At 55.6% G+C, this 14,363-nt stretch overlaps 1 protein-coding gene across 2 annotated transcripts in view; it reads right to left on the bottom strand.

Moving 5' to 3' along the window:
• Window positions 1–328: 328 nt before the first annotated feature.
• SLC12A5 (solute carrier family 12 member 5) overlaps window positions 329–14,363 on the bottom strand; it is a 76,012-nt gene continuing 61,977 nt past the window's right edge. Inside the window, exons 20-26 of one of the 2 annotated variants that reach the window (XM_038750417.1) lie at window positions 9,234–9,365; window positions 9,005–9,112; window positions 6,776–6,898; window positions 6,470–6,672; window positions 6,139–6,153; window positions 5,192–5,325; window positions 329–886 (exon numbers count right to left, since the gene is read on the bottom strand). In XM_038750417.1, the coding sequence (XP_038606345.1) occupies window positions 795–886; window positions 5,192–5,325; window positions 6,139–6,153; window positions 6,470–6,672; window positions 6,776–6,898; window positions 9,005–9,112; window positions 9,234–9,365 (807 nt within the window). In that variant the 3' untranslated portion in view covers window positions 329–794. The remainder of the gene's footprint in view (window positions 887–5,191; window positions 5,326–6,138; window positions 6,154–6,469; window positions 6,673–6,775; window positions 6,899–9,004; window positions 9,113–9,233; window positions 9,366–14,363) is intronic. The other variant, XM_038750416.1, reaches the window with a different exon arrangement.

Here is a 14,363-nt window from a genome sequence, read left to right as displayed (position 1 = left end):
GAGGCCAACGTGCAAGGGGTGTAAACAAGCATGCTCTTTGGGGGTGGGTTTCTTTTTTGGGGGGGGTCTCCCGGCCTCGCTACCCCCCCCGTCCAGACCCTTCTCGGCCGGGGGGCTGGGGGAGACGCTCCCCACCCCGGGAGGAGCTGGCTGGGGGGCGGTGCTGTTCTTATAAATACGGTAGGGATGCCAAGCCGGCGCCCCCGGGGAGGGGGCTCCAGTCTGCAGTCTTTGGAGAGGAGCCAAGATTGGGGGGGCTTCGGGGGGCTTGGGGGAGACGCTCAGAAAAGGCACCAGGGCCGGGGGAGGATGTGGGGGGGCGGGGGGGGGGGAGATGAGACGGGAATAGGCCGCTCCCCTCCAGCCCCGGCTGCAGCAGAGGAGGGGGTGTTGGGGGGCTGGGGAATTGGGGGGGGCGTCTCAGCAGCCGCAGCCGAATTGGAAGCTCAGATCCGCCGTGGGAGTCCAAAAAGTAGGAAAAGTCTCTTTCCCTGATAACGCCAAGAAGCGGGGAGAAAAACGGGGCGGGGGGGGGGGGGAAGCGAGGGGCGCCTTGCCCCCGGTCTTTCGTCCTGGCAAACGGACGCCCCCCCCTCCCCGAATTATACATTTCTGCGGCCCCACCGCCCGGGAAGGGTCGCGGCGCTGCTATTCACATAAATACGGTCACGTTAAAAATACACCAGCTGTCTCCTGTGTACTATGTACAGGATGCCCCCCCGCCCCCCGAAGCTGTCCTGTTGCGGGGATGGGGATGGGGGGCGTGAGGGGGGGGGGTCCCGGGGCCGGGGCCCTCAGGAGTAGATGGTGATGACCTCGCGGCCGCCGCCGCGCACCAGCATCACCCGGTCCAGGTGTTCGGTGAGCACCTCCAGGAACTCCATGTCTGCCAGAGGACGGGTCAAGGGCGAAGCCGGGCCTAAAAAAGTGGGTGGCGGGGTGGGGTCCCCCCCACTACCTCCCTCTCCCCCCCTTGGTCAGCGGAAAGGGCCCCCCCCAGGCCCTGGGAGTCAGGAGGACCCGGGGTCTGGTCCCGGCTCCGCGACTAGGCCGCTGGGTGACCTTGGACGAGTCATTTCTTTTCGACTGTGAGCCCACTGTTGGGTAGGGACCGTCTCTAGACGTTGCCAACTTGTACTTCCCAAGCGCTTAGTCCAGTGCTCTGCACACAGTAAGCGCTCAATAAATACGATTGATGATGATTTCTTTTAGACTGTGAGCCCACTGTTGGGTAGGGACCGTCTCTAGATGTTGCCAACTTGGACTTCCCAAGCGCTTAGTCCAGTGCTCTGCACACAGTAAGCGCTCAATAAATACGATTGAGGAGGATTTCTTTTAGACTGTGAGCCCACTGTTGGGTAGGGACCGTCTCTAGATGTTGCCAACTTGGACTTCCCAAGCGCTTAGTACAGTGCCCTGCACACAGTAAGCCCTCAATAAGTACGATTGATGATGATTTCTTTTAGACTGTGAGCCCACTGTTGGGTAGGGACCGTCTCTAGACGTTGCCAACTTGTACTTCCCAAGCGCTTAGTCCAGTGCTCTGCACACAGTAAGCGCTCAATAAATACGATTGATGATGATTTCTTTTAGACTGTGAGCCCACTGTTGGGTAGGGACCGTCTCTAGATGTTGCCAACTTGGACTTCCCAAGCGCTTAGTCCAGTGCTCTGCACACAGTAAGCGCTCAATAAATACGATTGATGAGGATTTCTTTTAGACTGTGAGCCCACTGTCGGGTAGGGACCGTCTCTAAATGCTGCCAACTTGGACTTCCCAAGCGCTTAGTACAGTGCTCTGCACACAGTAAGCGCTCAATAAATACGATTGATGAGGATTTCTTTTAGACTGTGAGCCCACTGTCGGGTAGGGACCGTCTCTAAATGCTGCCAACTTGGACTTCCCAAGCGCTTAGTACAGTGCTCTGCACACAGTAAGCGCTCAATAAATACGATTGAGGAGGATTTCTTTTAGACTGTGAGCCCACTGTTGGGTAGGGACGGTCTCTAGATGTTGCCAACTTGGACTTCCCAAGCGCTTAGTACAGTGCTGTGCACACTGTAAGCGCTCAATAAATACGATTGATGAGGATGATGATTTCCCAGCGCTTGGTGCTTAGAACAATCAATCAATCAATCAATCGGATTTATTGAGCGCTTACTGTGTGCAGAGCACTGGACTAAGCGCTTGGGAAGTACAAATTGGCAACAGAACACTGCTCCCCATATAGTAAGCGCTTCACAAATGCCGTCAATCAATCAATCGTATTTATTGAGCGCTTACTGTGTGCAGAGCACTGGACTAAGCGCTTGGGAAGTCCAAGTTGGCAACATATAGAGACAGCCGGCATTACTATTATGACGGAGCAGCGTGGCTCGGTGGAAAGAGCCCGGACTTTGGAGTCGGAGGGTCATGGGTTCAAATGCCGGCTCTGCCAGCCGTCGGCTTTGGGCAAGTCTGGGCCTCAGTTCCCTCACCTGTGAAAGGGGGATTAAAACTGTGAGCCCCCCCGCGTGGGGACAACCCGGGCTTCGGAGTCAGAGGTCATGGGTTCAAATCCCGGCTCCGCCAACTGTCAGCTGTGTGACTGTGGGCAAGTCACTTCACTTCTCTGGGCCTCAGTTCCCTCATCTGTAAAATGGGGATGAAGACTGTGAGCCCCCCGTGGGACAGCCTGATCACCCTGTAACCTCCTCGGCGCTTAGAACAGTGCTTTGCACATAGTAAGTGCTTAATAAATGCCATCATTATTATTATTATTGTAACCTCCCCAGCGCTTAGAACAGACTTGGCACATAGTAAGCGCTTAACAAATACCATTATTATTATTATTATTCTCTGTGCCTCACTCACCTCATCTGTAAAATGGGCATTAAAACTGTGAGTCCCCCATGGGACAACCTGATCACCTTGTAAACTCCCCAGCGCTTAGAACAGTGCTTTGCACATAGTAAGCGCTTAACAAATACCATTATTATTATTATTATTCTCTGTGCCTCACTTACCTCATCTATAAAATGGGGATTAAAATTGTGAGCCCCCCGTGGGACAACCTGATCACCTTGTAACCTCCCCAGCGCTTAGAACAGTGCTTTGCACATGGTAAGTGCTTAACAAATACTATTATTATTATTATTCTCTGGGCCTCACTTACCTCATCTGTAAAATGGGGATTAAAACTGTGAGTCTCCCGTGGGACAACCTGATCACCTTGTAACCTCCCCAGTGCTTAGAACAGTGCTTTGCACATAGTAAGCGCTTAATAACTGCCATTATTATTATTACTAGGTGAGAGAGCCCGGGCCTTGGAGTCGGAAGGTTGTGGGTTCTAATCCCGGCTCCGCCACCCGTCTGCTGGGTGACCTTGGACGAGTCGTTTCCCTTCCCTGGGCCTCAGTCCCCTCCTCTAGAAAATGGGGGTCAAGACTTTGAGCCCCGCGGGGGATCGCGACTGCGGCCAACCTGACGACCTGGTATCTCCCCCAGCGCTTAGAGCAGTGCTTGGCACATCGGAAGCGCCTAACAGATACCCTCATCGGCCCCATCGCTCAGTACAGTGCTTGGCACGTCAGAAGCGCTTAACAGATGCCGTGCTCCTTCATCATCCCCTGGACCGTCAGCCGGTTATGGGCGAGGAACGTGCCTGACACCTCTGTTGTAGAAGCGCTTAGGGCAGGGCTCTGCGCGCAGTAAATGCTCAGTAAGTAAATTCACCTTGTAACCTCCCCGGCGCTTAGAACAGTGCTTTGCACCTAGTGGGCGCTTAATAAATGTCATCATTATTATTATTATTATTATCATCCCCTTGCCCTGCTGGTCCGCTGTCCAAGGTACGGACGGGCTGGGCTGGGCTGGGCTGGGCTGGGTGTGCCTTCCGCCGGCCAGCAGGGGGCGCGCCGGCCCCTCCTTGCCTCCCATCGGCCCAACGGGCCGCGGGTCAGCCCCCGGACACCAGGGGGCGCCGGAGTCCCCGGACAAACTTGGGGGGCAGAGGGGGACACCCCGGGCCTGACCCCCGCCCCCACCTCCTCCTCTACCTTCCTCTAGCCTCCTCTTCTCCCCCTCCTATTCCTCCTCCTCCTCCCCCTCCTATTCCTCCTCCTCCCTCTCCTCTTCCTTCCTCTCATCTTTCTCTTCTCTTCCTCCTCATCCTTCTCTTCCTCTTCTCCTCGCCCTCTTCCTTCTCCCCCTCCTCCCCCTCCTCCTTCTCCCCCTTCTCTTCTACTCCTCCTCTTCAAACCTCTTCTTCTCCTCCCCCTTCTCCTTCTCCCCCTTCTCTTCTACTCCTCCTCTTCAAACCTCTTCCTTTTCTTCTCCTCCTTGTCCTCCTCTTCTCCTCCTCCTCCTCCTCCTCTCATCCTTCTCTTCTCTTCCTCCTCCTCCTCTTCATCCTTCTCTTTCTCTTCTCCTCCCCCTCTTCCTTCTCCCCCTCCTCTTCCTCTCCTCCTCTTCAAACCTCTTCCTTTTCTCCTCCTCCTTGTCCTCCTCTCCTCCTCCTCCTCCTCCCTCTCTTCCTCCTCCTTCCTCTTATCCTTCTCTTCTACTCCTCCTCTTCAAACCTCTTCCTTTTCTCCTCCTCCTCCTTGTCCTATTCTTCTTCTCCTCCTCAAACATCTTCCTTTTCTCCTCCTCCTTGTCCTCCTCTTCCTCTTCTCCTCCTCCTTGTCCTCCTCTTCCTCTTCTCCTCCTCCTCTTCCTTCTCTACCTCTTCGTCCTCCTCCTCTTCCTTCTCTACCTCTTCGTCCTCCTCTTCTCCTCCTCCCTCTCCTCCTCTTCCCCTTCTCCTCTCCTCCTTCCTCGTCCTCCTCCTCCTCTATCATCCTCTCCCTCTCCTCCTCCTCCTCCTATTCCTCCTCCTCCGTCTCTTCTTCCCCTCCTATTCCTCCCCCTCCTCTTCTCCTCTATCATCCTCTCCCTCTTCTCCTCCCCCTCCTATTCCTCCTCCTCCTACACCTCCTCCTCCCCATCCATCTCTTCCTCTTCTCCTCCCCCTCCTATTCCTCCTCCTCCTCCTCCTCCTACTCATCCATCTCTTCCTCTTCTCCTCCCCCTCCTATTCCTCCTCCTCCTCCTCCTTTTCCTCTTCTCCTCCCTCTTCTCCTTCCTCTCCTCTTCCTCTTCTCCTCCTCTGTCCTCCTCTTCCTCTTCTCCTCCCCGACCTCCCCCTCCCCCGGCCCCCCGGTGAGGATACAGTTCTCGTCCCCCTTGCGGTTCCGGGGCGGGCCGGGCATGTTGAGCAGGACCAGCTTGGCCTCCTGCGACTTCTTGACGATGACCTCGTTGAGGCGCACGGCCGTGTGCATGCGCCGCACGTTCGACTGGTTCCTGGGTGGGGGGCGGGCACGGAGGAGGGGGAGAGAGAGAAAGGGGGTCAGCTGGGTGGGCGCAGACCCGGATGGACCCCCCCACCTCCCCGGACACGCTCAGATCGGGGGTGGCGGGTGAGCGCTCAATAAATACGAATGAATGGGTGGATGGATGGACGGACGGACGGACGGACGGACGGATGGATGGATGGATGGATGGATGGATGGATGGATAGATGGATGGATGGATGGATGGATGGATGGATGGATGGATGGGTGGATGGATGGATGGATGGGTGGATGGACGGATGGATAGATGAATGGACGGATGGATGGGTGGATGGATGGATGGATGGATGGATGGATGGATGGATGGATGCATAGATGGATGGATGCATGGATGGATGGATGGATGGATGGATGCATAGATGGATGGATGGATGGATGGATGGATGGATGCATAGATGGATGGATGGATGGATGGGATGGGATGGGATGGGATGGGATGGAGTCCAAGGGTCCCCATCTCTAGAGAGCCTGAGGGTTGGAGGCCCGGGGCGACCCCCTTTGAGGATGGCCTAGTGGCTCCAGCCCGAGCATCCCGCGTTCTCATCCCGGCTCCGCCCCTTGTCTGCTGGGTGACCTTGGACCGGTCACTTCCCTCCTCCGGGCCTCGCTTCCCTCCTCCGCTCTCCGTTCTCCCTCCTTCCTCCACAGTGACCCCACCGTGGGATGGGATCAGCCCTCCCCCCGCGCTTGGTCCGGTGCTCCACAAAGAGCACCGTTCCTCCTTGTTGTTCACAAACAGTATGCGGCAGGCAGCAACACTTACAAGTTCTCCCACTCACTTCGGGCAGCGGAAGGGAAAGCCAGGCGGAGAGAGGGAAAGGGGAGAAGAGAGACGTCAGGGAGAAAGGAGGCCGGGAGGACGGTTCCTCCCAGCTCTAGGGTGGGCTGTCCGGGCCGGAGGAGGAAGACTTGGGGAGGGGGTGGGAAGCTGGGATGCTCTCAGTTTAGCGACTGAGGAAGAGGGCAGAGAGGGGCGTCCAGCAGCCTCGTCCTTGCATCCTCGACACCGCTTGGGCCCGAAGGAAAGCAGGCCGCTCACTTCCCGCCCCTGGGGAGAGCCACCCCCAGCCCCGTCCCGGCCCCCGGCCCCGTACGGCTTCATGCTGAAGAAGTCCTTGATGCCCTCGGACGAGACGGGGCTGGGGGCCTTGTTCTTCTCGGCCGAGGCCTTGTCTTTGGTCCAGGTGAGATGCACCTTGTCGGGGGCGGCCTCCTCCGCGGGCCCCTCGGCCTCCTCCCCGGGCGACGGCGACTCGCTGGGGAAGCCGGGGGCCTTCTGGTCGTGAATCAGCTGGACCTGGGCGGGAGAGGTGGGACCCCCGGGTGGGTTCACCCCCGACGGGGACCCCCGGGCCCGCCCCCACCCCCTGGACCCTCATCCCCGCTTCCCACCCTCTCACCTCCTCCTCCGGCTTGCCCTCGCCTTCTCCCGCCGGTTCCTCGGGGACACTGAGGCGCAGCCGGGCGTTGGGGGGGTTCTTTCTCCGGATGGACCCGCGGGATTCGTCGGTGATGCTTTGGATCTGGTCGTGGAAACGGGATGGGGGAGAGGAGAGGGATGGGAAAGAGGGATCATCAAGGCCCGGGCCTCCCTGGGCCTACAATCAATCAATCAATCGTGGAAAAAGCCCGGGCTTTGGAGTCAGGGGTCAAGGGTCAGGGGTCATGGGTTGGAATCCCGCCTCTGCCAACTGTCAGCTGGGTGACTTTGGGCAAGTCGCTTCGCTTCCCTGGGCCTCAGTTACCTCACCTGGAAAATGGGGATGAAGACTGTGAGCCCCACGGGGGACAACCCGATCACCTTGTAACCTCCCCAGCGCTTAGAACGGGGCTTTGCACAGAGTAAGCGCTTAATAAATGCCTTTAAAAAAAAAAGGTGGCGGAGCCGGGATTAGAACCCACGACCTCTGACTCCCAAACCCGGGCTCTTTCCATTGAGTGATTTGTTCATTCATTCAATCGTATTTATTGAGCGCTTACTGTGTGCCCCCTTTTAGATTGTGAGCCCACTGTTGGGCAGGGACTGTCCCTATATGTTGCCAACTTGTATTTCCCAAGCGCTTAGTCCAGTGCTCTGCTCACAGTAAGCGCTCAATAAATCCGATTGATTGATTGATTGCAGGGCACTGTACTAAGCGCTTGGGAAGTAAAAGTTGGCAACATCTAGAGACGGACCCTACCCGACAGCGGGCTCACGGTCTAGAAGGGGGAGACGGACGACAAAACAAAACATTCACAAAAGAAAATAAATACGTACAAATAAAATAAATAAACAGAGTAATCTGTTCATCATCCGTATCCTTTTAGACTGTGAGCCCACTGTTGGGTAGGGACTGTCTCTCTATGTTGCCAACTTGGACTTCCCAAGCGCTTAGTCCAGTGCTCTGCACACAGTAAGCGCTCAATAAATACGATTGATTGATTGATTGATTGCCGAGCACTGTACTAAGCGCTTGGGAAGTAAAAGTTGGCAACATGTAGAGATGGCCCCTACCCGACAGCGGGCTCACGGTCTAGAAGGGGGAGACGGACGACAAAACAAAACATTCACAAAAGAAAATAAATACGTACAAATAAAATAAATAAACAGAGTAATCTGTTCATCATCCGTATCCTTTTAGACTGTGAGCCCACTGTTGGGTAGGGACTGTCTCTCTATGTTGCCAACTTGGACTTCCCAAGCGCTTAGTCCAGTGCTCTGCACACAGTAAGCGCTCAATAAATACGATTGATTGATTGATTGATTGCCGAGCACTGTACTAAGCGCTTGGGAAGTAAAAGTTGGCAACATCTAGAGACGGTCCCTACCCGACAGCGGGCTCACGGTCTAGAAGGGGGAGACAGACGACAAAACAAATATGTACAAATAAAATAAATAAACAGAGTAATCTGTTCATCGTCCGTATCCTTTTAGACTGTGAGCCCACTGTTGGGTAGGGACCATCTCTCTATGTTGCCAACTTGGACTTCCCAAGCGCTTAGTACAGTGCTCTGCACACAGTAAGCGCTCAATAAATACGATTGATGGTGATCACTCCGAGGCCCGGCTGGTTGCCTGCCCTCGGGGAGACTGAGGCAGTGGACTGTGAGCCCGCTGTCGGGTAGGGACCGTCTCTCTCTGTTGCCATCTTGTACTTCCCAAGCGCTCAGTCCAGTGCCCTGCACACAGTAAGCGCTCAGTAAATACGGCCTGGCTCAGTGGGAAGAGCCCGGGCTTTGGAGTCAGAGGTCATGGGTTCGAATCCCGACTCAGCCACATGTCTGCTGTGTGACCTTGGGCAAGTCACTTCACTTCTCTGAGCCGCGGTGACCTCATCTGTCAAATGGGGATGAAGATTGTGAGCCCCACGGGGGACAACTTGATCACCTCGTATCCCCCCCACCACAGCGCTTAGAACGGTGCACATAGCAAGCGCTTAATCATCATCATCATCATCAATCGTACTTATTGAGCGCTTACTGTGTGCAGAGCACTGTACTAAGCGCTCGGGAGGTACAAGTTGGCAACATCTAGAGACAGTCCCGACCCGACAGTGGGCTCACCGTCTGAAAGGGGGGAATTAATAAATGCCACTATTATTATTATTATTATTAAATGCGATTGATTGATTGATTGATGGCCTTCTCACCTCCCTTTCCCTCTCGTTCTTGGTCAGGTGCATCTGCTTGAGGATCTGCGACCGCTGCTCCATCACGAGCGTCTTCTCGTAGGTGTAGGCCGAGATGTCGCTCTCGTGCTGCGGGACAGGAGGGGAAGGGGGCGAGGAGGGCCGGTGATGGGGTCATCTCTCCTTATTATTCCCAGCGCTCAGCACAGTGTGGGAGCCCGGTGAGCCGGGCGGGCCGGCGGGGGCTCACCATCTCCACCACCTCCACCTCGGCCGTGATGCGCAGGTGGTACAGGAAGGTGGTCAGGTCCTTCTTCATCTGGATGCTGTTGTCGTCCATCTGGGCCACGGTGAAGATCCGCATCTTGCACTTGCGCCACACCTGCGACAGTAATAATAATAATAATGGCATTTATTAAGCGCTTACTATGTGCAAAGCACTGTTGTAAGCGCTGGGAGGGGGTTACAAGGTGATCAGGTTGTCCCACGGTCAATCCCCGTTTGACAGATGAGGTCACTGAGGCCCAGAGAATAATAATAATGATAATGATGGCATTTATTAAGCGCTTACTATGGGCAAAGCACTGTTGTAAGCGCTGGGGGGGTTACAAGATGATTAGGTTGTCCCACGGTCAATCCCCGTTTGACAGATGAGGTCACTGAGGCCCAGAGAATAATAATAATAATGATGATGGCATTTATTAAGTGCTTACTATGTGCAAAGCACTGTTCTAAGCGCTGGGGGGGGGGGTTACAAGATGATCAGGTTGTCCCACGGTCAATCCCTGTTTGACAGATGAAGTCACTGAGGCCCAGAGAATAATAATAATGATAATGATGGCATTTATTAAGCGCTTACTATGGGCAAAGCGCTGTTCTAAGCGCTGGGGTGGGTGGTTACAAGATGATCAGGTTGTCCCACCGTCAATCCCCGTTTGACAGATGAGGTCACTGAGGACCAGAGAATAATAATAATAATGATGATGGCATTTATTAAGCGCTTACTATGTGCAAAGCGCTGTTCTAAGCGCTGGGGGGGGGTTACAAGATGATCAGGTTGTCCCACGGTCAATCCCCGTTTGACAGATGAGGTCACTGCGGCCCAGAGAATAATAATAATGATAATAATGATGGCATTTATTAAGCACTTACTACGTGCAAAGCACTGTTGTAAGCGCTGGGGGGGTTACAAGATGATTAGGTTGTCCCACGGTCAATCCCCGTTTGACAGATGAGGTCACTGAGGCCCAGAGAATAATGATAATAATAATGATGGCATTTATTAAGCGCTTACTATGGGGAAAGCGCTGTTCTAAGCGCTGGGGTGGGTGGTTACAAGATGATCAGGTTGTCCCACGGTCAATCCCCGTTTGACAGATGAGGTCACTGAGGACCAGAGAATAATAATAATGATAATGATGGCATTTATTAAGCGCTTACTATGGGCAAAGCACTGTTCTAAGCGCTGGGGGGGGGCGGTTACAAGGTGATCAGGTTGTCCCACGGTCAATCCCCGTTTGACAGATGAGGTCACTGAGGACCAGAGAATAATAATAATGACAATGATGGCATTTATTAAGCGCTTACTATGTGCAAAGCACTGTTCTAAGCGCTGGGAGGGGTTACAAGGTGATCAGGTTGTCCCACAGGGGGCTTACGGTAAATCCCCATTTGACAGATGAGGTCACTGAGGACCAGAGAATAATAATAATAATATTAATAATAATAATAATACTAAGCGCTCAATAAATACGATTGAATGAACGAATGATAATGATGGCATTTATTAAGCGCTTACTATGTGCAAAGCACTGTTCTAAGCGCTGGGAGGGGTTACAAGGTGATCAGATTGTCCCATGGGGGGCTCATGGTCAATCCCCATTTGACAGATGAGGTCACTGAGGACCAGAGAATAATAATAATAATAATGATGGCATTTATTAAGCGCTTACTATGTGCAAAGCACTGTTCTAAGCGCTGGGGAGGGGGTTACAAGGTGATCAGGTTGTCCCACGGTCAATCCCCGTTTGACAGATGAGGTCACTGAGGACCAGAGAATAATAATAATGATGGCATTTATTAAGCGCTTACTATGTGCAAAGCGCTGTTCTAAGCGCTGGGGGGGGGGTACAAGGTGATCAGGTTGTCCCACGGGGGGCTCACGGTCAATCCCCATTTGACAGATGAGGTCACTGAGGACCAGAGAATAATAATAATGATGGCATTTATTAAGCGCTTACTATGTGCAAAGCACTGTTCTAAGCGCTGGGAGGGGTTACAAGGTGATCAAGTTGTCCCACGTGGGGCTCCCAGTCTTCATCCCCATTTTACAGATGAGGTAACTGAGGCACAGAGAAGTGAAGTGACTCGCCCAAAGTCACACAGCTGACGGGCGGCTGAGGCGGGATTCGAACCCACGGCCTCTGACTCCCAAGCCCGGGCTCTTTCCACTGAGCCACGCTGCTTCCCAAGGTGCTACGTGCCCAGCACTGTTCTAAGCATTGGGGAGGGGGGATACAAGGTCATCGGGTTGTCCCCCGTGGGGCTCAATGTCTTCATCCCCATTTCCCAGACGGGGAAACTGAGGCCCAGAGAACCGAAGCGACTTGCCCAAAGTCACACAGCTGACAATTGGCAAGGCCGGGATTTGAACCCAGGGCCTTCTGTCTCTCAGACCCGGGTGCTACTCACTACACCAGGCTGCTTCCCGCTGTTGGGTAGGGACCGTCTCTCTAGATGTTGCCAACTTGTACTTCCCAAGCGCTTAGTACAGTGCTCTGCACACAGTAAGCGCTCAATAAATACGATTGAATGAATGAATGCTTCTAATATAATAGTTATTACTAGGAGGAGGAGGAGGAGGAGTAATAATAATGCTGGTATTTGCTAAGAGAAGCAGTGTGGCTCAGTGGAAAGAGCCCGGGCTTGGGAGTCCGAGGTCACGGGTTCAAATCCCAGCCCTGCCACTTGTCAGCTGGGTCACCTTGGGCGAGTCACTTCACGTCTCTGTGCCTCAGTTCCCTCAGCTAATAGGGGATTCATTCATTCATTCATTTGTATTTATTGAGCGCTTACTGTGTGCAGAGCACTGTACAAAGCGCTTGGGAAGGGATGAAGATGACAGTGAGCCCCATGCGGGGCAACCTGATTAATTCAATTGTATTTATTGAGCGCTTACTGTGTGCAGAGCACTGTACTGAGCGCTTGGGTAGTCCAAGTTGGCAACATATAGAGATGGTCCCTACCCAACAGCGGGCTCACAGTCTAGTCTCATCACCTTGTAACCTCCCCAGTGCTTAGAACAGTGCTTGGCACATAGTAAGAGCTTAATAAATGCCATTATTATTATCATTAAGCGCTCCTTATGTGCCAAGCACTGTTCTAAGCACTGGGGTGGATCCATATTGAGGGGGTCGGAGTAGAATGCTGGTATTCAGTGCTTTGCACATAGTCAATGCTTAATAAATGCCATTATTATTATTATTATTCGTTAAGCGCTTACTCTGTGAGAAGCGCTGTTGTAAGAGGGGCTCCGGGGCCTCCATCCCCCTGCCCCCATTTGTCCCAGAGGAGGAAACTGAGGCCCCGGGCAAGTGACTCGGCCAAGGTGGCCCCGCAGTCCCGCGGCAGGGTCGGGATTCGAACCCAGGCCCTGCTGCCTCCCGGGGGAACCCGGGCTCTGCGACCTGTACTCTCCAAGCGCTTAGTGCAGTGCTCTGCACACAGTAAGTGCTCAATAAGTGCTGAATGAATGAATGAATGAATGAATGAATGAATGAATGCCCACCAGGCCGAGTGGACACGTCTCTCCTGCGGGGCGGGGCGCGCGGGTGACGTCATGGCATGGGGAGGTGACGTCACTGAAAGGGGCGGGGGGCGGGTGACGTCACGACACGGGGAGGTGATGTCACGGAAAGGGGCGGGGTGGAAGAGTCCCCGGGCGCCCCGTTGTGGTGACGTCACGGAAATGGGCGGGCGCCCCCCTGTGTGACGTCTCAGGGAGTCCCCGGGCGCCCCCTTGTGGCGACGTAGCAGAAAGGGGCGGGGAGCCCCTTGTGGTGACGTCACGGAAAGGGGGTGGAGCAAGGAACCGCCCAATCCCCGCCCCGATCGCCCCCTTGTGGTGACGTCAGGGAAGGGGCGGGACAAGGAGCCTCCTAAGCCCCGCCCCGATGGTCCGGGCGCCCCCTTGCGGTGACGTCACGGAAAGGGGCGTGGCGATGAACGGCCTAAGCCCCGCCCCGATGGTCCGGGCGCCCCCTTGTGGTGACGGCATGGGGAGGGCCGAGAGAATCCCGAAGCCCCGCCCCGATCGCTTAGTACAGTGCTCTACACACAGTCAGTGCTCAATACGATTGAATGAATGAGGAGCGAGGGAACCCCGAAGCCCTGGCCCCGCCCCGATCGTAACCGCAAGGGAAGGGGCGTGGTGAGGAACAGCCTAAGCCCCGCCCCGATGGTCTGGGAGCCCCCTTGTGGTGACGGCCCTGCCCTGATCGGCCCCTTTGCGGTGACGTCACGGAAAGGGGCGGGGCGAGGAACCGCCCAACAGTCACACCCAGTGGTGACGCAGAAGAAAGGGGAGGAGTATCCGAGGCCCCGCCCCCGGGCGCACCTTGTGGTGACGTCATAGGGCTGGGAGGGGCGAGTCAACTCCTAATCCCCGCCCCCTGCCGGTCACACCGGGTGGTGGCACAGCAGAAAGGGGAGGAGCCCCTGAGGCCCCGCCCCAGGTGCACCTTGTGATGATGTCATGGGGTGGGGGCGCCTAAGCCCCGCCCCCGGCGTTGAGGCCCCGCCCCTCCTAGTCACACCTTGTGGTGATGTCATGGAGGAGGGGCGAGGGCCCAGCTAAGCCCCGCCCACTGGTGGCGAGGCCCCGCCCCCAGGTGCACCTTGTAGTGAGGTCAGGGGGTGGGGAGGGGGGAGGGCCCAACCAAGCCCCGCCCCATGGTGGTAAGGCCCCGCCTCCAGGTGCACCTTGTGGTGACGTCATGGGGTGTGGAGGGGAGGGCCCAACTAAGCCCCGCCCCGGCTCAGGCCCCGCCACCTGCCGGTGAGGTCCCGCCCCCAGGCGCACCTTGTGGTGACATCATTTGGTGGGGAGGGGCCTCTGGCATTGAGGCCCCGCCCCTGTCCCGGTGAGGCCCCGCCCCCGGGCGCACCTTGTGGTGACGTCACGGGGTGGGTGGCAAGGGCCCAGCTAAGCCCCGCCCCCGGTGACGAGGCCCCGCCCCCGGCACGCCTTGTGATGACATCATGGGGTGGTGGCGAGGGCGCAGCTAAGCCCCGCCCCCTGGTGGTGAGGCCCCGCCTCCAGGAGCACCTTTTGGTGACGTCATGGGGTGTGATGGGGCGAGGGCGCAGCTAAGCCCCGCCC

Source organism: Tachyglossus aculeatus, chromosome 8 (genome assembly GCF_015852505.1).
Source record: "Tachyglossus aculeatus isolate mTacAcu1 chromosome 8, mTacAcu1.pri, whole genome shotgun sequence".
Taxonomy (NCBI): Eukaryota; Metazoa; Chordata; class Mammalia; order Monotremata; family Tachyglossidae; genus Tachyglossus; species Tachyglossus aculeatus.
Note: the sequence above shows the minus strand (reverse complement) of the source record. Positions and strands in the feature narration are given on the sequence as shown.